This window comes from Typopeltis vanoorti, chromosome 5 (assembly GCF_054136105.1).
Source record: "Typopeltis vanoorti isolate ZY-2024b chromosome 5, IOZ_Tvanoo_1.0, whole genome shotgun sequence".
In the NCBI taxonomy this organism is placed as follows: domain Eukaryota; kingdom Metazoa; phylum Arthropoda; class Arachnida; order Uropygi; family Thelyphonidae; genus Typopeltis; species Typopeltis vanoorti.
The window spans coordinates 11,775,168-11,802,763 of record NC_143553.1 but is presented as its reverse complement, the minus strand read 5'-3'; the positions used below and the strand labels follow the sequence as shown (position 1 = coordinate 11,802,763).

Here is a 27,596-nt window from a genome sequence, read left to right as displayed (position 1 = left end):
TATTAACAGGTGCAACAAAATGTGAAGAAATGAATGAACAAAAGCTAGCAATCCAGTTTCAAAGGATCTGTCCTTAGTGTAAAACCTTATCAGATAGATGCCTTGGAATTATCAAATGTAACAGCACAGTTTTTTTTTTCCAAACTTTTCCATCGTGTATGTTCACAGTGGTGAGTGACATAGGTGAGGAGATCTGCTGTTTTTAGCAGAATATCACCATGTTAGTATTCTTCATCCTGGTAACACTAATTATGTTAACATTATACTTCTTTAATTCTTTTGCTAATCCACTTCTTTTCCAGTGCCACTTCTTACACTGATTGTGCCTTTCTTTATTTCTGTTAATGTTGAGTGTTCCATTAGCTGACTTTTCACTATTTGCCCTTTGTCAACTTTGAATCTTATTTAATCAGGCAGCATCACAGTTGGCATGACATGTTATTATTTTATACCATCATATGTGTTTGGTTAGTTCTCCATATTCCTTAAAGGTTACATCTAACACTCACTTGCTTCATGGGTGCCTTCACACAAACTTACTTGCTTCCACCCTAATTGCATAAGTTTACCTGAATTTGCACGTCAGCATGCTCAGTGAACAACTCTCTCCAGACACCTAACACCTAAAACCATTCAGATGCAGTCCATCAGCATTGTACAAATCCTTCTCCTTCTTTCCCTCAAACAGAGACCACTGATTCCACAAATTCTACATCATTCCTTTTGCACAATCTACATATAGACTCATTGACTATCAATTCCCTCCTCCTCCTCGGTTCACCTCTATCATAGCATGGTAGAAGACTTACAGCCTTCACTCGTCAGTTTTGCCTCTTCTAACAACTTGTTTACATCCTCCCTCATAGAATACTTCTCACCTCTCATATCATTGGTACCAACCGAGACAATCATTTCCTTCAACTTACCTTTTTGCGCCCAGATGACTTGGCTAATATCATGAATTTTTGCTCCCAGGAAACACAATTTTGTCATACTTTCCTTAAGTGCCCCCCCCCCCCCCCCCCGATTACTGAATCGCCATACATAATTTTCTCCTTAACTTGTTTTTCTTATTTGTTTGTCAGTATTTATTATTGTTTCGGATCACCTGCTTCTTTCTTTCTTCAGCCCTGCTTAACTCTTGCCACTTCTGCAGTTTTTCAATTTCACGCTTTGTCCTATGAAGGATAGCATTTAAGCTCACTATTTCTCGATTGATATCCATTTCATTCTCCTCTATTTTCACAGTCGCATGTTCAACATTATTAATATCATTTTCCATCTTATTGTCAGTATTTGTTGCATTCCAGTCACCTAACAGACACTCACTTTTAAAACACTTAATACATATTCTCTCTCCAGTTTCAATTTCCTTCCACATGTTCTTTAAATTTCTCAATGCATACATTTTGCATACACTGCACTGAATAATATTCCGTAAATTCCTGTTATGTTTACTACTGTGAATCACTTCTTTTTATCTGTGTACTTAGTTTTTATTTGTTATGTTACTTTTGCTGTATCCTACTTGAATCATGCATATATTTTTGGAAAATTTCATTTCATATGAATAATGTGTTGCTCAGAGGCGATCATAAAATTAATGATTGTTATATGCCTAAATTGCATTAATCCAAATCTTGACATTTGAGCTATTCACGTTTTACTGATTTATTTTTGTTAGTATTAGCAGAGTACTATTGTTTTAAAAAATCATTATATTTTTTTAATATTATTTCAGGAAAGAAATTGAAAACAAATTTGAAAAACAAATTGCAGATATTGAAGTTCGCAGAATGAAAACTGAGTGGCGTATGGAAAGATATAAACATAACTTGGCTAGAATGAAATTCTGGGAAAATGAAACAAATAATAGTAAATCACAGAGTCATTATGAACAAAAGGCTGCTGTTATGAAGTCTGTGCGGGGCAAGGGTATTGTGAAAGTTGAGAATTCCAATGTTTCAGATTTATGTGAATTACCTGTGGAGTCAGAGGAAGTATTTTCTGTTAATATAAAAAATGATAAGCGTGCACCTTCCTTTGAAATAAGTAGTGTAAATACAGCTGAAGGAAAGACTTCTATATCATCTGAGTTGCCTCTTGAGAATATTTCTTTTAATTATCTTGATAGAAGTTCAAGAGAAATCGAACATAAAGTCCATTTAAAAAGTGATAAAAATCATCAGATATCATCATCACAGTCTAGTACAATGAGGAAAAATAAGTATAAATCCGAACTCCAAAATTCTGAACTACACAATGCAAATAATTCTAGAAGTTTAGATGATAACAATTTATCAAGTGAAATGCAAGAAAAAACTTGCAAAGAAATTTGGAAAGAAGATAAAATTAATATGAAAGATACATGTTTCTTGCTACAAACAATATGTGAAGAACCTCAAGATATGAAATCTGACTGTAATACTTACGATTACATCTCTGATTCTGTAGAATACCATGGAGTGTGTGGAGCTAAAATGCACTTGCAGGATTTAAATTTAAAATCCAGTTTTAATAATAAAGATGAAATAGCAGTCGAAATTTCATCGCATAAAGATGGTAATTACACATTAGAATTGAATGATATTATTGAAACCAAATGCAAAGACATAAATAAGTGTATCTTAGATGAGAACATTGTTTTAGGTGATACAAACTTAGAAACAACTGTAGGTGTATCACAACATTGTTCTCTAAATTTAGAATTAGAAGAAGTAATGCTTGAGGAGAGTGCTCAGAAATGCAAGAAATGTAGTGAAAGCAGGAAATATGTGCAGAAAAATAGTGAGAACTGGAAAAATGCTCTTAGGGACAATATATCAAATACAGTACTAAAATTCAGAGGAAGAAATGCACATGGTCATTCTTCAGATTCCAGCATCCAGAAACTGATATATAAGCAGATGGATGAATCCAAATTTGGTAAGATTTTATTTTTGTTTGTTTATTTGTGTGTGTGTGTGTGTGTGTGTGTGTGTGTGTGTGTGTGTGTTTGTAAAGTAAAACAAACTTTAATTTTCCTGTCTATTTATTAGTATATTATTTTTAATTTACTGTCTATTGTGATCATATAATCTGTGTTATTGTTGGGAAAACAGAAATAGGTATCAAATGAAAGGAGTATAAATTCAATGTATTATATTTGTGCTCACACATATACATAAATGGCAGAATTACAAACAGAGTGACTTGTGACATACCGACAAGCAACAGGTTCAAAGGTACTTGCCCCCCCTTCTTCCTGGTTTTCCCTTTTTCAGTCATTTCCGACCATAGATGACTTTGTAGGCATTGTTGCCCACAAAGTATTCCTGGTGAGATTTTTTACAGGGTAGTTCACCATTGCTTTCCCCAACCCCCACTTTTATCCAGACTTGGCACCGGCATATGGCTGGGACCTATTCATGATTGTAACCCATGTGTGTTCACAAGGCCGGTTTGCCTGTTCTGGGAGATGAAAAACCCGAGTTTCCGGGTGAAGAACCCCCCCCCCCCCCCACCACCACCTCCGTGTGAGACCGGCTAACTCACTTTTTAGTCAAAAGAGACCAGATAAAGGTTCCTCACATCACTGACAGGAAGTAACTCTTGTCTTTCTGACCAAAGGTCTTCGTCTATACTGGCTGAGCTATAGGGCTCACTTGACCCCCCTCTCATACATACGTGCTCAACCTGATCTCACTTTCGACCAGAGAGAACAAGGACATCAACTTTCAAAACAACTTGAAAAACATCAAAATGGAGAAATTGACTACAAAAAAGGAAAATTGCTGCAGAAATCAAGTGACACCACTAGTAGCTACCATGGAGACCACTATGCAAGCACTGCATAGGAAACATGCAAGACTCATGCAGTGAAATATATTTGCCCTACAGAATCCTGTATATCCACTTCACTGACATCCATGACCTCAACTTTGGTAGTTTCCACTACCATCTGCATTCTACCGAACTCTTCTTGATAGAAACTCAAATTTCATCTTCCCCAGCTCTATGCATCTCAACTTTTCAAACTACAAATCTTTAACTCCTTTTGATCTGAGGGTGGCATCTGGGCATATCACCCAACTTTGACCTTCTTTGGTTGAAAATCTCCCTTCACTCGGTCAAATCCATTTGCTGTCTCTGTTGCACCCCTAATGCCACCAACCACTCTGAGCTTGATTTTCACCAGTCCACTTCCCTAACAGTGAAATCCTCCTCTTAGGAGATTTTAATGTCCACAACGCCAACTGGATTTTCCTTCTCCAGTTGTACAGATCTAGCAAGCAGAGATTCTGAAACATTTGCCATCGCTAATGACCTTACACAAATTGTTCATATGTCAACTAAAATACCAGATGCCCCTAACACCCTAGATCTCTTCCTCACAGTGATACTTCCAAATACATGGTGAATGTAGTGACCCTAGGTAGGTAGATACGGAATTCTGACCACAATCAAGTGCTAGTCTCCTTCCTATGCAACAATGTTTACGCAGTCACTCCCATACAAGAATAGTTTGGAATTATAACAGTGCCAAGTGGTACAGCCTCCGTGACTTCTGTGCCTCATTCCCATGGCTGGACTATTGTTTCTGGCCTTCCAACCTAAACATATGCACTGAGTGTATCACCAAACTTATCCTTACTGGCATGGAAACATACATTCCCCACACTACTCTGAACTGCCGTCCCCTAACTCCTGGTTCTCCAAAGATGTGCCGAGGATGTACAAAAAAAAAAAATCAAACATACCACAATGGTTTACATCAAGAACTCCAATCTTCCCTTCGTGTTTATACTCAAGTCCGAAATTACTGCAAGAAAACTACCATTGCTTACAAAACAATTTGAAAGAGCAGAAAGCAGGAAACTCACAGCCTATCCAAATGGCAGCGAACCCTTTTGGTCTCTTGCCAAAGCAATTGGTTGCAACTTTTGCCCGACACTATTCCAACCCCTATCATACTCAGATGGCTACATTGCTTCATCACCCACAGAAAAAGCCATTCTCCTTGCTTCATTCACACTTTGCTTTCAATGCATGCATAACTGACCTTCGTAAATACCTCCCAACCATTCCAGATGTCCACAATGCCCCGTATATCCTTTTACCAGAAAGAGATCAGAAAATTGTCTAAATTAGACACGCACAGAAAAAGTCTACTGGCCCTGATGGCATTCCTCCAATTGTCCTGAAGGCTTGTGCACAGAACCTACTCTTATCATGTGTTGCTGTATATACTCTCCAAGGTCAGGCAGATTGGATTTGTACAGAAAAAGTAGCTAGACAGGCAAAAAGTGACAGTGATGCTATAGAAGTGATATGATTGTGTCAGGAAAATTGATGTGATAAGTCAGTCTGAGAAGAGAAATCTGGTCTTGACTGTTAAATTGAGCATTATGTAAGGTAAGGGAATAACAACTAAGGTGTATTTTTAGAAGAAGACAAAAGTGTGTTTGGAAGCATTGAAAATGATCAGGTAGTTGTTGCCCCATTAAGAAATGGTGTGGAGAGGGTGGTACTGAGGACACTTATTGTTGATAATCTTGATGCTTGAGATGCTGGAGTACTGCAAGGTTTGTCATATAAGTGGAGAGTACTATCATCATCAAAACTATGGATAAGGTGAGGTCAGTGAGTGCAGTTTATTTATATATATATATAAGGAAGAGAGCAAATAAAACAACAATACCACAATGAACACATGTATGAGTAAGATCATCTAAAGAGAACCACCCTCTATTTACATGCAAATGAACTGAGAAAACTAGTTAGCCATCTGAAGAGAGAGAATGGCAGTTTGCTGAGAAGTCCTCAGTGGCAAACTTTATCAAATGCCCTGAAAATGTCACTTGCAATAATACCGGTTTCTTAAAACTTTCCATTGCAAGTTTGCACAGGTGGGTGATGTAGGTAAGGGAATCTGCTGTGAATTTTGATTTGCAGCATCCATGTTCAGAGTCAATGATTAGTTGTCAGTTCTCCAGGTTTCAAAGAAGTTGAATGTTCATAACCTCCATTATTTGAGACAGTACTGAGGTGAGAATAATAGGACAATAGTTTGATAGTCGATACTCACTTGTTTTGGAATTGACTGTATATTGACTTGCATCCATGCTATAGAGTGGATATGAGCAGAATATAATATACAGGTATCCCTTGCTTAACGCGGCGAAATTAATTGCGGCAATCCCTTGATATACGCGGCAAGAATTTTGATTAACATGCCTTTAACACTGTGGAGCTCGCAGCTGATCTGACAGATGCATGCAAAATGTTTAATATAAATATTCTTACACAATTCAGTGTATAGCTTGGAGGTCGTGAGTAGCTGTGCATTCATATGTTACGATTGATATTCCGCACTGTTTTTTGCTGTCAGTTTGGTTTGTGATATTTGACAGTAAATTGTATCTGAGAGATACCGCGACCTTCGATGTCAGTGTAGTATGGTTTTTTTTTTAATTCTTTGTTCAATAATTTCTAGATTGTAACCGAAAATAAATAAATCATCATGTATTACTGAAATAGAGAACCAAACGCTTATTTATCATACATGTCCTCTAGGACATGTGCTTTACATTATGGAAAATACTAAGGAAAGTGATTTGGAGCTTACTCCACTTTTACTACGAGTTGCCCATAAGGTTGCTTATGCTTGCATCTGCCAAAACTTTTAGTTTCTATATATTAGGCACGAAACTCTTGTAGTTTCTATATTTGGCTATGAAATAATGTTGGATTCAATATCCACTTAATTGGCACCATCATGTATTTATTATTATTATTGGTGACTCCAGGGAGTCCTTAGGCTCATCGAGGGAGGCCCAAACATCATGTCCACACAACTATACGATATTCTCACAGTATACCTTCCCTCGAACTCACTCACTCACTGTCATAGCACCCACAACTGACTCTGGCAGCTTATTCCACTCATTTACCACTCTAAAAGTAAAGAACCCAGCTAACCCTTTCTAACCACACTCTTGCCCAGCTTCCGTAGGTGTCCCCTAGTTCTCCCACCACCAGTCCTGATCTCAAAAATATCCTCTGAATTAATCCTATAGAAACCCTTTAGCAATTTGAATGTCTCAATCATATCTCCCCTTTTCTGCCTATCAACCAATTTCTGCAACCCACAAATCTTCAACCTGTTCTGATAAGATCCATTCCATAGACCTGCTATCATCTTGGTCACTCGCCTCTGGATCCTCTCCACCTCCTCCCCATCAAGAAGAAACCTAGGTGACCAAATCTGGGCACTGTAGTCGAGATCAGGTCTTATTAAGGCACAATACAAAGGTACAATAACTTGCTTGTCTCTGCTCGTCAAAGTATTTTTCAACAACCAAATGAGTTCATGAGTAGCTACTTTTGCAATGTGCCCCCTAAACTTCATCTCCATATCCACCAACACTCTCAAGTCCCTGGCCTCATCAATCTCCTGGAGTACAGTTCCACCAATGTGGTATGCTGCTGCTAATCTTTTCACCCCAAAATGCGTAACCTTACATTTTGTCACATTAAATTGACATCCATTCTCCTTAGCCCAGAACTCCAATCTATTCAAGTCGTCCTGCAAGATTTTGACATTTTCTGCATTCACTATTGCCCTACCCAACTTTGCATCATTAGCGAACAAATGAACTATTCCTCTTAGATCTTTCCCTATATCGTTAATGAACAAATTAAACAGCAGTGGTCCAAGAACAGAATCCTGCGGCACACCACTAGTAACAGGCCGTCATTTGGACTCTACTCCTGAATAAACTATTCTCTGATATCTCTCCATCAACCACCCACCTATCCATCTCACCAAACCTATATCCATTCCCATATGTTGTAGTTTACGGATTAGAATTCCATGTGATATCCTGTCAAATGCCTTAGCCAGGTCCAGCAATATCACTGTAAACCCATTACCCTTATCCATTTCAGTCGTCACTGTGTTATAAAACTTTAGCAAGTTACTGAGGCATGATCTACCCGTCACAAAGCCATGTTGTCCCCTATACAGTATTTCATTTTCATCAATCCATTCCTATATTTTTCCCTTGACTACTTTCTCCAAGACCTTGACAACGATCCTGATATGCTTATCGGTTGGTAATTTGCAACAGTAGTCTTGGATCATCCTTTATGCAGTGGAACTATTTTCCCCTCTTTCCACACCTTCAGGACTAAACCAGACTTGAGACTCAGATTAAACAACATGGTCAAGGGCACTGATAATTCTTTAGCTGCTTCACATAAGACCCGTGCCAGTATACCATCCAATCCCACAAATGTATTCACATTAAGGTTCTAATAGACTATTCACCCCCAATTCATTCATCAATTCCCATATAAACTAATGGTTCCTTCATTTTTTCAATGTCACCACCCGGATGATATACTCTTGCAAAGTGCTCACTCAGTAATTCCACTATATCGACTGATTCAGTGACCTCCTTACCATCATCATTCCTTAAAATCATTTTGCCATGTACAGTTTTTTTTTTTTTTTTGCTTGCAGCATATTGAAAGAACTGTTTGGGATTCTCTTTAGCTTGCATGGCTAGTTTCCTTTCATAATCCGCTTTTGCTTTTTTTACCACACTCGTTACCCTCTGGCCGGCACTTTATACCGTTCGTGTGCCTGCAGGTCACCTCTTTCTTTAAATTCCCTCCAGAGTTGTTTCTTTTTTTGCAGCTCAAGCTTAATGGTGTTATTCATCCATTTAACCCCTACTTGTTTTACTATTCGGACCCTAGGTATTCAATCAGCCATAACCTCCTGTAAATTCTCCTTGACCACTTCCCATGCCCTTACAGTTGTACATGCCATGGCACTGATCCAAGCAATCTCCTAAGCTTGTCATACTTGCCAGCACGGTAATTCCACATATACCCTGTCTTAATCAAAAATTCCACGCCTTTAGCCATCTCCCAGGTGACTAAAGGTCACTCTTTATGATCACCTTATGATCACTCTCACCAATAGGTGGCAACATGGTCATATTCATTACAGCCAAATTCTCAGATGCTATTACCAGGTCAAGCACTCTCACGCCCCTAGTATTTTCAGTTACATGCTGTCTCAGATAGTTATCCCTTAATAATTGAATAAAATCCATTTCCTTCCTCCCATGTGTCCTCTCCTCCTTCCAATCAACGTTACCATAGTTGAAATCCCCCATAATAATTACCCTCCTTCCACTCATTTCATCAATTTGTTTATGCATACTATCTCCACCATCTATTCCATCACCTGGTCTATAGCAGCACCCAACTGTATATTTTGTTCTGCCAGTCTCAATCTCACACCAAAATAGCCTCAAATGAGCTCTTTTCACTATCCTGCGATACAACTTCAATTCTCCTTGGCTGCATTTCATCAGCTATCATCAATAACACTCCTCTCCCCATTTTATTCTCTCTGTCACTCCTAAATACACTATAATCTACACATTCTATCCCACTAACTATACCATCTTCCGTCAGCCATGTTTCACTAATGCCAATAACCTGTGGCCAGGAAGAGCCAATCAAGGCCAAAAATTCTTCCTTCTTGTTCCTAATACTCCTGGCATTAGTATATATGAAATGCAGAGATCCCTTTGTCCCACCCCTATCTTGATGCATTATTCTAACTATCCCATTCCGATTTCTTGTCCTTAGTACTGGCTTGGGTACATTATATAAATTCTTACACTCAACTGTCTCACTGGTGTCTGCATATCCACTCCACCCCCCCCCCCCCCTCCTTGGTAGTTCTAGTTTCCCTGGTTCTGCACGTCCATTTTCACTTTATTCAGCAACACCTTTTCCAGTCTCTGCACAAAACACTGCAAATGAAATATTTGCAGTGTTTTTTCTTTATGCTTTATTGCTTGTTTGCTGAGATCTGGGGAGTCATTTTGCTTCTTATCGTAGAATTTATGCCGATAAGAAAAAAACTAAAACTGTTCAAACGACTCTTGATAACTTCTTTTGATAAAAAAATTGCAGTAAATAATGTAGGTACAAGTATTTATTAAACATTTACTTTGCATTCATTTTTTATCTTTCCTAAAAGAGTAGCATATAAAACTAATTATTAATACAGTAATTGATCATGGACGAATTGTAATTTTTACCATTGATTATTAGATTTGATTAACACGATTTTAATCAAGGAATTAATTAACCACGTTAATCGAGGGATACCTGTAGTGTAGAGTGGATAAAGAAGTTAATTCAGGAGCAAGTGTGATGGAATACTATCAGTACCAAAACCAGGTTTGGTCTCCAGGTTTTTCAATATTCTTTTAATTTCCAAGATTGGAAAACTGTAAGTTACCCTCCTTTCTGACTTATAAACATCCTTTTTTTTCGCCATATTTCTCTAAAATTCCTGCTTCTTCTAGACTATATTCTATTTTTAATCAATAACTGTTTACTCTCTTCATTATCAATCTTCCCATTCAAAAATATATATCGTGGCACAAGCACTCATCTGCTTGGTACTACAAGCAACATTGCAATGAAAATGAAAGTAAAGTGACCGCTTGTTATGAAGAAAAAAATACGGTTCCTCTATTTTCGAAACAAATTGTGACTTTATATGATTTATTATGCTGTCAATTTTCAACTCCTCGAAATAATAAAATTTTGAAGATAAGCCTTTCTTAGCTTTCCTGATAAATGTTTCAATCAAATAGTTGCAGTGTGGTCACCAAACACAGGCACTACTAGAAAAGTTGGTTATAAACAATCGTTTAATTATTTTTTTGAATATGAAACAGGCTCAATTTTTCCTTTTTTTTTTATGTAATAAAAAAAAAATTCAATAATTGTTAAATTTAAAAGATATGTAAAATACATCCAGTATTACAAAAATAGCAGTTATTTTTCTAGCCAATATCATAAAGTGATTCCATTTTGATGAAACTGTGTCTTTTTTACAAAGATAAAGATGTCAGTGCTGCCATTACAATGCAAAGAGGATAAATGAAAAAAAAAAAGTTTTTTTTGTGAGTATGAGTGATTAACAAGGTGATAAGTAAGAAATGCAAACAAAAGGAAAAAGAATTATTAAAGAAGTGAAAAAAAAAGACAAGAGTAATCACTTCAGTGAATTGAGTACCAAAATTGTAAATTAGTTAATGAGAAGGATGAATAGAGAAATGGATGCATGCAATTTTTTAGAATGAAAATTTTCAGCTGTAAAGGAATAGTAATTTAAACATACAAGGGGTGCTTAAGTGTCAAAGCTGTATAACTGAGAGGAGACCTCCACATAGCCTTTAAAGGAATGCGGAGAACCAACCAGGGCTTCTGACCTAATGTCCAATCCTCACCTTCTTCTGGTGCACCCTGTTGGTATCTAGCTGTATACTGAATGAACGAGGATGGGCTGGCAATTTGGGATTTAGTGACCAAATTGTATTCTTATTGGCTTAAACAAAAATACAAAATGATGGTACAACATGACAAAATTTCATGCTGACCGTTAAACAAGGCCCCCGTTGTTTTCCCCAATGAACCAGAGTGAACAGCGAAAAATTAGCTACTGGAACAAATCTTAAAATACACCCCAACTCAACATCAACAAAGTTCAAGATCAGTACTATCAACATAAGAAGCCTGAATGGCAAAGAAATTCAGCCAGCTGAGAAATTAGATTAGTACCAGATCGACATAATAGGGGTGACTGAAACATAAAAGACAAAAACTGGTGAGATCTTTCTGAGCAATAAATTCAAAATGTTATACTCAGACAATGACAATCAAGGAAAAGAAGCAGTAGCCATAGTAATCAACACTAAATACGAGGCTAATCTTCTTGAATGGCAGGCAGTCTCAAGTAGAGTGATGTGGGCAAATATCAGAATGGGAAACTGGACAATGAGACTTATTTGTGCCTATGGTCCCACAGAAGGTTCTAATAAGGTAGAAGTGGAGGAATTTTTTGAGGCTTTACAGAAAGCAACTGACACAATGAAAAAAAAAAGTTGGTCCTTGTTGAGGATCTAACTAGCAGAGTAGGAAATGATTGTCAGACATACAAAAATATTTTAGGAAAATTTGGAGAAAAGAGCAAAGCTAATAATAATGGCAAATACCTGTTGGATTTCTGCTCAGGACATGGATTGGTTATTACTAACCATGTTCCAACATAAAAATGTGCACAAATTCATATGGAGAGAAGTGGCAAGAAATAAGATAAGTCAAATTGACTATGTTATTGTTGATAGTGATGTTTTATCCCTGGTGCAGGACACCAGAGTGTACAGAGGATTTGAAATTGGAAGCAATCACTATTTAGTCTTGAGCAGGATAAAATTGCATTTCGTATTGAAAAGAATAACATGTCAGAAAGTTTTAAAGTGAATAAAAGTTGAGCAGCTATCAGATGTGAACTGTAGACTAAAATACACAAAAATTATTGAAGATAAAATGAGAGTTTGAGAACAGGAACCTAACTTTGGAGATTCAGTGGCAAGCCTTGAAGAAAACCCTGATTGAGTCAGCAAGAGAGACATGTGGTGAGGTTGTCTACAAGGATAGAAAAATCAGAACTCCATGTTGGACACAGAAAGTTAAAGAGTCAGAGAAGGAAAAGAAGAAAGCATATCAAAAGTTCCTGGCAAATCAGTCAGCTTGTGCTCTTAGAGATTACAGAGACAAATCTAAGAAAGCTAAAGAATGTGTAAAACTAGCTAAACAAAATAGAAAATAAATATTAAGAAGGTGGCAAAATATTCTGGAGGATGTTGAAGAAGCTTTGAAATCGAGGAAAGAGTACTGTAAAAGGAGTTAGAAATGATAAAGGCGACATGAAAATGGGAGAAAAAGATATCCTTGAAGTATGGAGTAATTACTTTGAAAAATTGCTAAATGAAACAAGCAGTTGCAACGATATATGTGTAATGCGTTATTTTACTATCTTAGTTATTCTGTTGTGTACTATGTTTATCCACCTTTCGCATTTACCAATCATATGCCTATGAACACTGGAAAATTTATTTGTTAAGACTGCTCCACCAGTATTTATATTTCGGCATATGATTCAGTAATGCATCCGTAGATCTCTCTCTCTCACTGGCATAAATTCATTCAATAAAGTTTATGTAAACAGTCGTGGTTTCTCAAGTACTTAAACTATGCTTGATATGCCTCAGTTATTTCCCGCTCAGAAGTCTGGTTTATTTAGAACAGTGCATTGTAATTTAAAGAATCAGTCAGCACTCTATTGACATATAAATAAAACACATTTATTTACATTAATATCAAAGTACATTAATTAAACTATAGAGAGGTTACTCTCTCAGCCTATCCATTATACTTTCACTTTTCAATACTAATTAATTGTACAATACAATTGCTCAATTACTTCTCTGCTTATTAAATCAAATTATTGAAAACTCTGATTTACTCATTAAGAGGTTAGCTAGCTATGCCAAGTTATTTCACAATTCTTATGCCAATCATTACCATTCCAAATGACTCTCTTATGGACACTTCTTATTACTATTAAACTAATTCTTATCAGTCCATCTATAATACAGGGTTAGCCTAAAAGAAATAGACACTTTCAAAGTTTTACAGAAAGAAGAGTTTTAATAGCATGGCTGAAATAAATGGTTTGAAGAGTATATCCTGAAGTTTACATGGGTAAGTTACAAGTGTTCTATGTGTGACCCTTTTGTAACACAACAAATAGTCCAATGTGATAGCTCCCAAACACTTCTCAGCATGTCCATGTCAACAGTCGCAGCAGCTACTGTGATGCGTTGTTTAAAATCGTCCACACTTGTACGGAGGGGAGGAACAAAAACTCTGTCCTTTATGTACCCCCATAAGAAGTAGTCACAGGGTGCTAAATCCAGACTTCTTGGTGGCCAACATGTAAGAGCCATGTTCTGGGTGGTTGAACGTCCAATCCAATGGTGAGACAAATTTTCGTCCAGGTAATTTCTAACTTCAAGGTGCGGCAGAGCGCCATCTTGGACAAATATGAAATTGTCATTGTCTTGTAGTTGAGGCATCAGCCACTCATGTAACATGTCTAGGTAAGTTATTCCATGCACTGTTTTTTCCTGGAAAAAGAATGGTCCATACGCCTTTTTACGGGATACAGTGCAAAAAATGTTCACTTTGGGTGAATCCGTCACATGCTCCACTACTGCTCTAGGGTTTCAGTTCCCCCTATACAAACGTTGTCCACTGTACCACTAATGTGGAAAGTTGATTCATCACCGAAAATTAGCCAGTCAAAAAATCATCACTCTGTTGCTGCATGTCCATACAGAATCAGTGATGGAGGATTTTGTCGTTTTCACTGAGGTTCTGCAATAATTGCAACCAGTAAGGGAACATTCGTAAACGTTTACGCAAGATATTCCACACAGTTTTTTGTGGAACTTGAAGTTCTAAACTTGCACATGTTGTTGACTTCTTCGGGCTGCACATGTAAGTCACACAAACACGAGTCACTGTTTCCTCAGATATAGATGGACTTTACCAGGACTTTTCCCCTTGCACAGACAACCAGTTTCCTTAAATTTTTTGCTCAAATCGTAGATTGACTGCCTTGTGGGTGGTTCTTTACCATACCGTGTTGTAAAACAACACTGCACGACAGTAACAGAATTTGATTTTACAAATTCAATCATGCAGAAAGCCTTCTCCACCTGGCTAGCGGCCATACTACTCGACGTACATCACGGGTACTCACATGATGCTGACGTCACGAAGACAAATGAAAAGCGGAGGTAATAAACTTGAGGACTTTTCTATAAAACAGTACTAAATACTTTATGATGTAACAAACAAAGTTCAATTTATAAAGTGTTTAAACTGTCTGTTTCTTTAAGGTTATCCCTGTATATCTCCTAGATTATAAAAGGAAATGTACAAAAAATAGAACAAACTTACAGAGGCTCTGTATTGCACATTCAATCAAAAGTCTTGCACTAAAGTCTTTATGGTCTTTCTTTCGTCTCGGATCTTAGGCTTCCTTCAGGAGTGTCTTGCACCAGCAGTATCTTGTCAGGAATTGGCGGGTTGTGTACTGCAACTTGCGGAACTCAAATAGTTCCCGCAAAAGTTTGACCTTCCACTGCAAAAGGACTTCCAAGTGAAACTGCTTTGGGTATTTACATCGGCTGTTCTCTTGTCATTCCCAATTTTCTCCTCTGGTGTGGGCTCGCTGTAACATCCGGTCCTCTGAATCCTATTCCCAATACATCTGCCTCTAATTGCCGACTCTGATTAGCTACCTTTAATCCATTCCATAATATCTGTTTGAGAAATTTCAATATCTGGATTTATATTTTTAACCAAATTATGCACATTTTTAATTTCCTCTTTTTGTGTATCACCGTAGTTATACTGTACTGTAATAATAATAAAATAAATAATAATAGTTAAAATAATAATTATTAAAAAAAATAGTACACTAAATAATAATACGTCATAAATAAAAAAAATTTTCTTTCAATCCGCGGTTCAGATTACTGGAGGGTTCAGACTAAAGAGGTTTGGATTAGCGAGATACCACTGTATACTTATACTTAGTATACTGAGTATAAGAAGTATACTTAGTATACTAACTATGATAAAAAGTCTGCAAGCAACACTGGCAGTATGTCCTCGAAACTTCAGTCCACTGTCAATCTCCCCCCCCCAAGATTCGATTTCATACACTTGATGCCAGAAAAAATAATGAATAAAAGTGACTAATAATTCATAATTTATACATCTGAGAGATAAGAACTGATTTTGAAGATCACTGTTTGTTAAAAATTTACCAAAAGCAAATACACTTTTAGAAGATTCAATATCATATGGAAATCATCCAAATATCATAACGTGATATGATTGTGTGGAAATTGATTAATCAGCAGGAAGCCAAATTAAACAGTATTCTTCAGAGTAGGTATCTGTGTGTCGCCCAAGTAGCTCTGGTGCTGATGAATTCTGTTTATGAGTATGAATAAGTTTTCATCCTCTAGTTTACTGAGTCCTTCCTCTAACTCCAATCGTGTGGAAACCAGAGCAGTGCAGTCAGAGTCAGTAAAAATGTACCAACTCAGACTGAGATAATAATTTGATTGACCTATTTTTTTTCATGTTATATTTTCAGTATATATTTTAACTTCAAGTTTTTCGCAAATTTCAAAATAGAGCATATTTTATGATAATTTATATATTATATTAGTGAAAGTGGTATCCCATGAAAAAATTCACAATGACAAAAAAAAAAGTGTCAACGGAGTCCTCTGTTTTTGAACACTTTACAGTAATAACAGATGGGAAATATATTGTGTGTCAATGGATTATAGAAAATGGTGATTGTGAAAAAGTATGCGATGCAAAAATTAGCAGTTTTTGTGGTTCTGATAAAAAAACACTTACAAGAGCATCAAATTAAAAAAGATAGCAGCGTTTTCATCCTAAAGTGTTAGAAACTGTGAATGAGAGAGACAACAATAAAAATATTCCCTCTACTTTGGGGCTAAAGAAAAATCAGAAATCTACTGGAGGCCAAACACAACTACTAAGATTCTGACAAAGTTATCATAACAGTGATGCCAGAAAAGTTTTAAAAAACCACATCATTAAAATGGTAGTGAAGAATAATGTACCTCTATCCTTTTTTTTAGGCTTAAATGGAGAAATTGCTACTAAACTTTGAGTCAAAGGTTTTATGTACCGATTCCACACCCCTGCTGGAAACCATTATAACATCAAGAAAGAAAAATGAAGAAACAAAAACATCACACACACACACACACAACAATAAAGAAACCAGCATTCTTAATATTGCCTTCAGCTGACAAATGCCCTTTTAGCAATGTTACCCTTCTTCACCCAGAAGGGTTTGGAAGGTTGACAGATTTCCACAATCAGTCCAGAAACTCCATTCAGGTGACTTTATTATAGAAACAGTAACTCAACCAGAGCAAATCCTTCATGCAACATTTATCAGAGGATTGTTAATCACAGTTATCCCCATGAAATGTTTAACTGTTCTTGAGAAATAATATTGGAGTGGGTCCTCCTCAGTGTTTCAGATGAAGAGATCTGTTTAGAATTGAAAGACCAAGGAACAACAGCTATAAGGAGAGTCCTCATATCTAGGGATGTAACCTGATTCCCAAAAGCTGTATCACCCTTTTAACACACCTAAACAACCAACATCTCTGAAAACAGAATATCTTAACTACCCAGTTAGGACCCTTTCCACTGCTTTCAGTGTCAGAAGTGTGGTCATTCTCAACCTGCCTTTGATGGCTCCACCATCTGTGCTCAGTGTTTCAATAAAGATCGTGAGATCAGAGACCATAAGAACAAAATGCCATATCTGTGAGGGAGATTACTACTCATTGCGCTCACAAGCATGCTAAAGGTCGGCATATGAAAAGGGGATGCAAAAAATAAAAACTAAGCAAAGCATTTCTTATCAGGAGGCAAAGAGGCAGTATACTCCAAAAGTATCTGGTGGTAAATTCTCTTACATTGAGAAGGCAGCTATAACGTGTCAGTAGAGACCTTAATGCATATGTCATCTCACAGTCATAACATCCCTGAATTCTATGATTTGCTTGCTGTCTTTTTAGATCACATCAAAAAGACAAATTGATGTGTGCTGACTCATCTCAAAAATGATCCCATCACATGAGAATCCACTAGAAAAAAATATAATGGAACGTGCACCACAGAGGATTAAAGATATGCTCCAGACCCATCAATAGTTTCGATGGATCTCTTCCCTCCACACACACACACATACACACACAAAAGAAAAATAAATAAATTCAGAGGAAGTCTAATTTCCTCAAGAAAAATATCAAGACCACATCTTGATATTTTTCTTGAGGAAGAAGTGGATACTGGTTGTCCACAATTCTCCAAAAAAAAAAAAATCCAAGGCCAATGAAAACAAATCCTAATATTGAAGCCAGATGACACTACCAGAAATAAATAAGGAAACATTTGTACAATGGAATCATCATGGATGTTACTGAAACATTGATGACATCATGACTCTCTTGTAGAAGTATAAACCAGTATGCTTTTACCTTAATGACACATATCTGAAGTCCAGTGACAATTTGACATTACGAAATGTTGGCATCATTTGTAAGGAGAGAACAGGGGGAATGGCCCTCCCCATGGAAACATTGTCATCCTTATTGGTAACCATGCCTCCTTCCAGAAGTCTCATGTATTACAAATGTAGAAGCAGTTGGCATCTGCTGAAAGTCGGATCTCATAACAATGTACTGTATCTACTTACCTCTTGCTGCTGATAGTTCTCATGATGACCTTGATGGCATCATATTGCAGTTACCATCCCCATCACTTTTAATGGCAAATTTAAACAGACAACAATCTGTGGTGTAACTACCATTAGAAAAAGAGTTATGGAGCATATGCTTTACATCAGTAATCCTTCCCTCTGTTTGAACAGAGGGAAGGATTACACACCATAAGAACAAAATGCCATAACTGTGAAGGAGATTACTCATTGTGCTCACAAGCATGCCAAAGGTGGACATCTTCCCACTGTTTAAGTGTGAAACTGATGACAACTTATTTGGGAGTGATCATTTTTTGGGAAATGATCATCAAATAAGTTTCTGTTTGGGCAGCCATATACTATATCACGGTGGAAAATCGAGCATGCCAATTGGCGCATTTTCTCTTGCTTAGAAAAATTTGACTCTGCAATAATCAGTTCTTCTATTTGAGATGCAGTGAATCCCCTGACAGAGTGCATTACACAAGCTGCCACAATTCCTAAAATATGGTTTCCACTTTTCCATAAACTATTTATGGAAATAGTTTATGGAAAACATAGTAGAATGCTAGTTGCACAGCAGCCAAGAAAGCTTGGAATATTTGCCACAGATAACCCACAAAAACAAACCTCAATTGCTCTCAAACATTTCCAAGCCTGATCACGACACATCTATTATCAGGGCCAAAAGGAATTCCAAATCCAGTACAACTAGATCATGATTAATGCGAGTTAAAGGTTGTTCGATTGGTAGAGCCTCTACTACTAATGGCTCAGTTAAGTAAGTTTGAGCACGGTTATTAGTTGGAAGGGGACCAATCGTTTGATGCTGTTGACACACTCTCTCTCGATGAGTCTTTGGACTCCCCGGAGGTGTCAAATAATAATTATAATAATAATAATAATAAATAATTCTATATTCAATCTGGCATCATTGCAAATTGTGCAATGATGCCAGGTTGTGTTTAATGCGAGGCTAGCAGTTTAGGTTATCATTAGGGTTTCAGATGCTGGTACTTCAGATTGCACATTAGTTTTTCTGATTTGTTTTAATTGTTTTCAAGAAGTATCCTTAAAAAATTGGAAAAATGGAAGATTCATTCAGATAAAAACCCTAAGAGTTCAAAAAAGAAGTCTTGTTATTACGTTAGAGCAAAAACTTGATGTGATCATAGCAACTCTAAAATAGGAACAGATATCAAAATGGCTGAATCTGTAGTAGGGAATATATTTTAAAACATGCATGGGAAATAAAAGAAAAAGATATAAAGTTTGCATCAACTTTTTTATGGTTTGCAAATATCCACATGGAATAGTTGTGTTACAATGATAGAAATTGAGCTTCTTTTAATTGTATGGATTTGGGATTGCAATAAAAAAAAAAATAAAAAAAATTCCACTTAACAGATCTGCCATTCAAACAAAGCTTTAAATATGTTTAACAGAACCAAAGAAAAAAAGTAAAGAAAAAAGAAGAAATGTTTAATGCGAGTGTTGGTTTGATCGATTTAAAAATTGAGTTCAGCTACATAATGTTAAAATTACAAGTGAGGCAGCCAGTGCAAATGAGGACGCAGCTTCTAAATATCTTATGTTTAAAAATAATAATAATCGAAGATGGTGGATACACTAATGAACAAATATCTGATCTCAATTAAACTGGTTTTTTCTGGAAAGGATACCTTCCAGAACTTACATTTCTAAGAAAGAAAAAAAAAAAAAAAACAGTTCAGTCAATGCTGCTAAAACATTTCAAAAGACAAGAAAGATGTTTTTGTCACTGTAAGCTTACCTTCAGGAATGATATTTAGAATTTTTTTGTTTTTATTTTGCTCTCTATAACTACTCTGCAACTTTATTAACAATAAATTTATATTATAAGTATATCTTTTTGTCCTTTACTTTGCTGGAATCAATTACCATATTTTACATCTCTTTATAAGTTCGATTAGTGTGAATGCAAATAATGCAACTGTAAAATCTCACGATAAATAATTTATCATGTTCATTTTACAAGTTTTTTATAAAGAAAAATTTGTAAAGAATTGTCATTGTATGTATTATTACTATAAGTAATAATACATATATGTATGTAATAATTTGATTGCAAAACTTTGTTAAAAATGTATGTGATGCATGAAGTGTGATGTCATCATGTAACGGTGTTAAAGCATGTCCGTATATGGGAATTTCGAAAGATGTGGGAAGTGTGACGTCGTCATGTCCAGATGCAATGCATGACGACCAAATAAGATATAGTAGAATGTAACAAATGGTTTCAGTCATCTCTTGAAACTCAAAGCCTACAAAAAATAAGAATAAGAGACAAAACAAGGAAGATTACACAACCACTTCATGGGATTCATTATCTGCACTAATCAAGATGTACCTGTACATATCTTCTATAACAAGAACATCCAACTGCAAAGAAGGCTGGGATAAAATCTGCAAATGAAGGGCAGATAAATCATCCACCCATTTTCCATCCTTGAATGTTATGGACATACAATTGCCATCCTAACAGCAATTGCCAACAGTCTTGGAGGTTTTTGCCAAAACATCAACACCTTGTCCACTGGAGTTACTTACCCAAAAACATCGAGCAGAAAAACAACAAATACTACAACAGGCCATTCACAAGATACTGCATGGAAACTGATTTGCTTAAATGTTGTCCAACTGCTAACCAGATAACATTCATTATGAGCTAATCAGTCATCTGTCGCCAAGGATCAACTACTGTACCTATTTAACAGAAATTTTCTATGAGAATGCGTTTCTGGATACCTGGTAAAAAAGCAATTATTATTGCCTTTACTAAACCAGGAAAGGATACAGAATCAGTAAACTATCGACTGATTGCTCTCACCAAATCATTTCTTTTATGGTTTCTGGAATTTTTTTTCTAGAACACAATCTGGCTTCTGCAAATATCATTGAACAACTGATCATCTAGATTGGATAGATCCATTCAATACACCTTGCTAAAACATGAAGTACTTTGTATTGATTTTCTATTATTATTATTATTATCCAGGTCTCCATGGAGTCAAAAGACTCATCGTGGGAGGTCGTTTTTAGGAAATACAAAGTTTATCATACCACTCCTTGAACCCATTGACCGTTTCCATTCCAACCACTCTCTCAGGCAATGCATTACAAGGTTCGATCATCCTCCACCCAAAAAAACCAATCCTCACCCTCTTGCATGCAGCCTCCTTTCGTAATTTCCAGGGATGACCCCTTGTCATCACTCTTTCCTGCCGTTCCACCAAGTGAAGGAACTCTCCAGTGTCTACCCTGCAACTGCCTCTCAACAGTTTAAGGCTTGATCATATCACCTCTCCTTCTTCTATCCATCAAACTCTGCAGTCCACATTCCCTCAGTCGATCCTCATAACTCATATTGTACACTCCTGAATCCATCTTTGTTATTGCCTCTGTACCCTTTCCACATTCAATTTATCGCCTTCAAATCCTGGGACCAAATCTGAGAACAATAGTCTAGGTGTGGTCTGATCAGGGCCTTATACAACGGAATGATAACTCTTTTATCTATGCAGGTCAGCATCCCTCTCAGTATTGCAGCAGTCCTCTGAGTTACCCTCACCACCTTTGCAATATGCTCCCTGAATTTAAGTTTTCTGTCAATCGTCACCCCCAGATCTCTTGTCTCCCCTACCTCCTCCAGTACAGCTCCTCCCATCGATGGATCCCAAACCTTAAGACTACATTTTGCTGCGTCGAACCTATAACCCCATTTATTTGCCCATCTGTCTAGTTTATTCAAATCCTTTTGCAGGGCTGCCACATCTGCACTTAATCTGATAACCCTTCCCAACTTGACATCATCCGCAAACAACTGGATGTCCCCTTGCAATCTACTGACAATTGTCCTGTATTGTTCAACCTTTATACCAATGACAATCAATGTCATTGGTATAAAGGTTGAACAATACAGGTCCCAGTACTGAACCCTCTGGAACCCCACTTGTAACCTTCTGCTTCCTTGATATTGCCCCATCATACACAACTCTCTGTTACCTATCAGTCAGCCAATTCTGTATCCATTTGACTAACCCGACATTTAAACCCATGTGCTGCAACTTAAATATCAGCTTATCATGTGGCACCCTGTCAAACGCCTTTGCAAAATCCAAAAAAATGGCAGTATATGCCTTTCCCTCATCAACTGCTCTTGTCACTTTATTATAAAAGACAATCATATTACTAAAGCAAGAGTGTCCCTTAACAAATCCATGTTGATTCTCACAGATAGCATTACCCTCATCTACCCAATGCTGTATATAGTCCTTCACTAATTTCTCCAAGACCTTAACAGCTACTGATGACACCCAAACAGCCCTATAATTAGACACTTCCATTCTGCTACCGCCATTATGTAGTGGCACTATCTTACCTTCCTTCCATTACCTGGGTACTTGGCTCTGGTGACCTGGCTTTTCAATAAAAGCCAGGTCACCGGAGCTGTCAGTTCTTTAGCACATTCTCTCAAAACCCATGGTGAAATACCATCCAGTCCAACAGCTTTATTGGTATCCAGAGTACTCAGTATTTGGAACACACTCTCCTCTTGCGCCTCTAAACCCTGATCCTGCCCTATCCCTCTAGTATTAAAACCTCCTCCAGGATGAAATACTCCAATAAAGTGCTCATTGAACAACTCCACTATGTCCTCTGCATCAGTCACTCTATTCCCATTTTTATCCCGCAATGTCATTCTTCCACAATTGTTTCTCCGTCTACTGGTCGCATAGCTAAAAAATTCCTTTGGATTTTCTTTGGATCTTAGTGCCAATCTCTTCTCATATTCCATTTTTGCCTTCCTCACCATTCTGGTCACTCTCCTGGCCTTGCTCTTATATTCTTCATGTATCTGTCCTCCACCCCTCTCCTTGTATATCTTCCATAATCTCTTTTTCAACTACAGTTCCTGTTTGATATCTTTTGTCATCCACTTTACACCAAATTATGTCTGCTTCTTCACCTGTGGAATACAGCTTACTATTGCTGCTAACAAATATTCTTTCACAATTTCCCAAGCACTAATTGATATCCTGGCCTTTCAATTCTGCCCTCCATGGAACTGCCCCTAGTTGATACCTAAGACTACTATAATCACCCACCTTATAATTCCACATATGTTCCCTTTTCTTTGATACACCTTCCCAAGTCAAAACCACATTGTCACTCTCTCCAACTGGTGGGAGAGATGTCATCTCACTTATTATCAGCTCTGCTGATGCTATGACCAAATCCAAAACTCTTGAACCTCTTGTTCCCTCCATCACATGCTGCCGGAGACATTTGTCCTTCAAGAATTCCAGAAATTCTATCCCCTTCTTACTACTTGCATTTTCCTCTTCCCAACTTATACTGCTGTAGTTAAAATCTCCCATAACAATCATTCTTCTTGCACTTGCCAACCTCAACTGCCTAAACATCTCCTGGTCCCCACCCTCTGTGCTTCCTGGTTTATAGCAACACCCCAATAAATATCCTATGTTTGCCACTTCTACCTCACACCATATGCTTTCAAAACCATTTGTGTCACTGCCTTCCAAAGCCTCTACTCTAAGAGGACATAAGTCATCACTTGTCATAAGGAGTACTCCACCACTATGTTTTCCTTTCCTATCCTGCTGAAAATGCTGTACCCTGCCACTTCAATTCCAGTTATTATATCATCCTCCTTCAACCACGTCTCAGAGATCCAAATAATCTTTGGCCAGGTTGATGCTATCAGCACCACCAATTCATTTCCTGTAATTTGGATACTCCTGGCATTAGTATAGAGTATAAAAATGTCACTGCTTCTATACCTATCATTGTCCCCTCTCGACCCCCCCCTGGGCTCAATGTTTCCTGACATCGTCCCCCTTCCCCCAAGCACCCATTCCCACAAGAGGCCATCCCTGCTACCATCCACCCTGGGAATTCTAGTTTCCCTGCATTAACACTGACTTGTTCAGAAAACAATCTTTCCAGATGCCTTCATCCTTTGTCATTCAAATGTAAGCAGTCTCTAGCATACAGATATGGGGAAAATCATACAACAACACTTCTTGGAGATTTGGGGGTCTTTCGATACTCCAAGCAAAGGGAACCTTCCTCTTTTTATCAACTTTATATGCAACTTCCAAGTTTGAGCAAAAACCATTCTCTCCCAACCTTATACCAGAGAGAGATGGAAGAATCCCTCACAATGTTCACAGTTTTTGCAGTCAGTGTAAACTTAATAACCAAACATCTTCCTTCGACTATAAATAATGCCCTCCATGTGTATGACTTTGACCATCTTCTGTCATTCATGTAATATGAGGGTCATAGAAAAGATAGCTGCAGGAAGTTATTAACCATGTTTCGAAACAGGTGCTTGCAAATGGATTCAAATTTTCCCAACAGAAGACAATTTTGTGTGCATGTTTGCCACATATATATGGTGTTCATCCCAATCCAGAACTCAGACTGATATATACTTTAATAGTAGTTGCACACAAGCCAAGTTCTAGGAGACTAATATTTGACAAGAAACTTAGTTTCCACCCTCAAGAACAATACGAGTATTTTTTGTTTTTTTTTTATGTTGCTTCCACCAGCAAAAGGTTATTTGCAAATGTATAGTACATTTTGTACCATGAATGAGCTAAGTTTTTTTTTTTAATTTTTTTGCAGTATTTTATCAATATATATTTTGTATTTTTAATTTATTTTTTACAGCCTTGAAACCCTGCTCAAGAACATGTAACTTTTTTAAGCCAATTCATGCCTCAAATAAGTGGGGCAGTAGTCTCACATTGAGCAATGAAATACATGTTACCTAAAGACAGTCACAAACATCCATTCATTCATATGGTGGGAATTGACACTAACCACTCAGCTAACCAGGCCGACTGTGCCATAAACTCATGAATGTCTTTTACACCCTATCCTCCACCTCTTGTGATGCTGGTAGATGTTCTTTGCTCTGCTTGTACTATGCAATGATTTGATCATAGCTCTATCATGGGTTCCAAGTCTATGCTTCTTCCAGAGAGAGCATGCTGTGATGGTCAGACTGCATCCATCTTCAAGCCATAAGAATTGCAATTGAAGCATTATGAACATTACCAATCCCTTGGTGAATGAACCACTCTTCTTGCTTTAACATTGAGCTGTTATCGTTTATCTCTGTTATATACTATGAAAATAAAATTCCAGCTCATCTGTACAATGCTCATCACAACTGCCATAAAACCTTCTGATTGCAAACAAAAGCAATCTTAGAAGCTCTTAGTCTTAAGGTAGATAATATTGCACAGATGCCATCACACACACATATTCTTAATCCCACCACATAGCTTTTCTTTCTGCAGGCTAACCAAATGCTTCACTCCTCCTGTTGTTGACTAGCCACTCTTTCAATCCCATCGAAAGGAATACTCTGATTTTGTGCCCGGTTACACAGATGGTTCAAAATCAGATAGTCTAGTTTGATCTTCTACTATCTTCTCAGACCACATAATATCTGCTCAGATCCCATTAAAATGTAACAGTTTCACTGCAGAAGTGTATGCAATTGAGTTTGTCTTAAACTAGATTTGATTGCAAATCTACCATAGGTGCATTATACACACATTCACAAAGCGCTCTAAAAGCAATAAGAAGTCATAAATGTTAGAAACATTCTGGGCTCTTTTGCATCCAAATTGTCCTTCCTCAGTTATAGAAGTTACATTTGGGCGTGCAGTTCTGTTGGTTTCCAAGTGAATTAAGGGAAACAAGGCTTCAGTTAGATGAGCGCGTTTCTCTTTCTCAAGCTATCACCAACTGCCTTCCCCCTCCACCAGTTACAGTCAGATCATAAGGCAGAATTTTGATTTCATTGACAATTATCTGAGAATAAGTCACCAAATCCAGCCTGAGATCATGGCCGTCTTACTTGGCTCCACATAAGTCATAGTCATTTTACACATTCTTCACTACCAGACTAACCATAATTCATATTTTAATTGATTGCCCTCATTTTGTCAATGGATGTACTTACAGTTTCAGTCATATTCTTAATCCCTCTGAGCCTTATATACTTAGGCAGATTTTATCAACTTCATTAAGTGTTTCTTTCATTTTTAAATATTTACAAAACATCAGTATTTATCACTGTGTATAGATCACACACATATTGTATTATACTACTTTTATTCTAAAATGCAGTTATTGTATATACAGTAAAACCCCATTATTACGTTCCCGCAATTTACATCTTTTTCCGTTGGTCCCATCTTAAAGCCTATTCTTACGATGTATTGGTTTCTCCACCATTAACAACTTGATGAGGACATTATTTCCTGTGATTTGCGGATTTTTCTTGGGTGGCAACACTGATTTTCGAAGCAATTTCTTCTCATTCAAATCAAGTTATACGGAAATCTGCCCATTTCTGTTCCCAGATGGTGTTGCTTTTGGCTGTAGTTTCCTTTCTGCCACTTGCAGCAGTGATGTGATGAGCGATACCATGATTTTTCAGTCACAGTACGAATTCATACCATGAAGTTTTCATATCAGTAATTTTAAACTGTCAGTAGCTCGTGGCACTCATAACGTGTTGTGATGTGATTTCACATTCACAGTGCTGTATTGTGAATCGTGAACAAGAACAACAAATTGTGAAATCACATTCACACTTCTACCAAGTAACAGTTGTTACTCGTGAATATTAGATATCAGTGAATAAACCACAGTTCGTGAAATATCTTCGCTAGCTTCCAGTGTTGGTGTTCGTAGTCACAATTCAGAAATATGTAGCATATTGCAGAATTTCTGCTACGTAATTTAGCATGTGATAGTTGCTTTCAAGTTGTGATGGTGGATGATCCATGTTAGTAGCATGGAGAAAAAAGACAGAAAATGTATTTTGGTAGAAGAAATGATGACAATTCTGCAACGCATAGATTGGCATGCTGGAACACGTGTGCAATTAGCAAAATATAAAGATAGTAAAAAAAAAAAAACAGGTCAAGCATTGAACTCAATGCAAAGCAATCTAGAGCTATGTCAAAAAAAAAAATGAAAATATATCCGCACATTGACATATGATGGATTGGATAAACTTGTGGTGGAGTGGTTTGTTTCTACGAGAGTGTCGGGTATTCTATTCGATGGTACTATACTCCGAGCGAAAGCCCTTGAATTTGCTGTGAGGTTGGGAATTAAAGTTTTACTGCGTCAAATGGATGGATTGATTGTTTCAAGACTCGTCACAATATTGTGTATAATCAAGTGTGTAGAGAAAGTAACAGTGTTGCAGGGGAAACTGTAAACCAGTGGAAACATG

The 27,596-nt window shown here is 37.2% G+C and overlaps 1 protein-coding gene across 2 annotated transcripts in view; it reads left to right on the top strand.

Moving 5' to 3' along the window:
• The window catches only part of LOC150106226 (gamma-tubulin complex component 6-like), a 909,633-nt gene that overhangs the window by 579,754 nt on the left and 302,283 nt on the right, over window positions 1-27,596 (top strand). For both annotated transcript variants that reach the window (XM_090392253.1, XM_090392252.1), the window contains one exon: window positions 1,742-2,925. In XM_090392253.1, coding sequence (XP_090248379.1) covers window positions 1,742-2,925 — 1,184 coding nt within the window. The remainder of the gene's footprint in view (window positions 1-1,741; window positions 2,926-27,596) is intronic.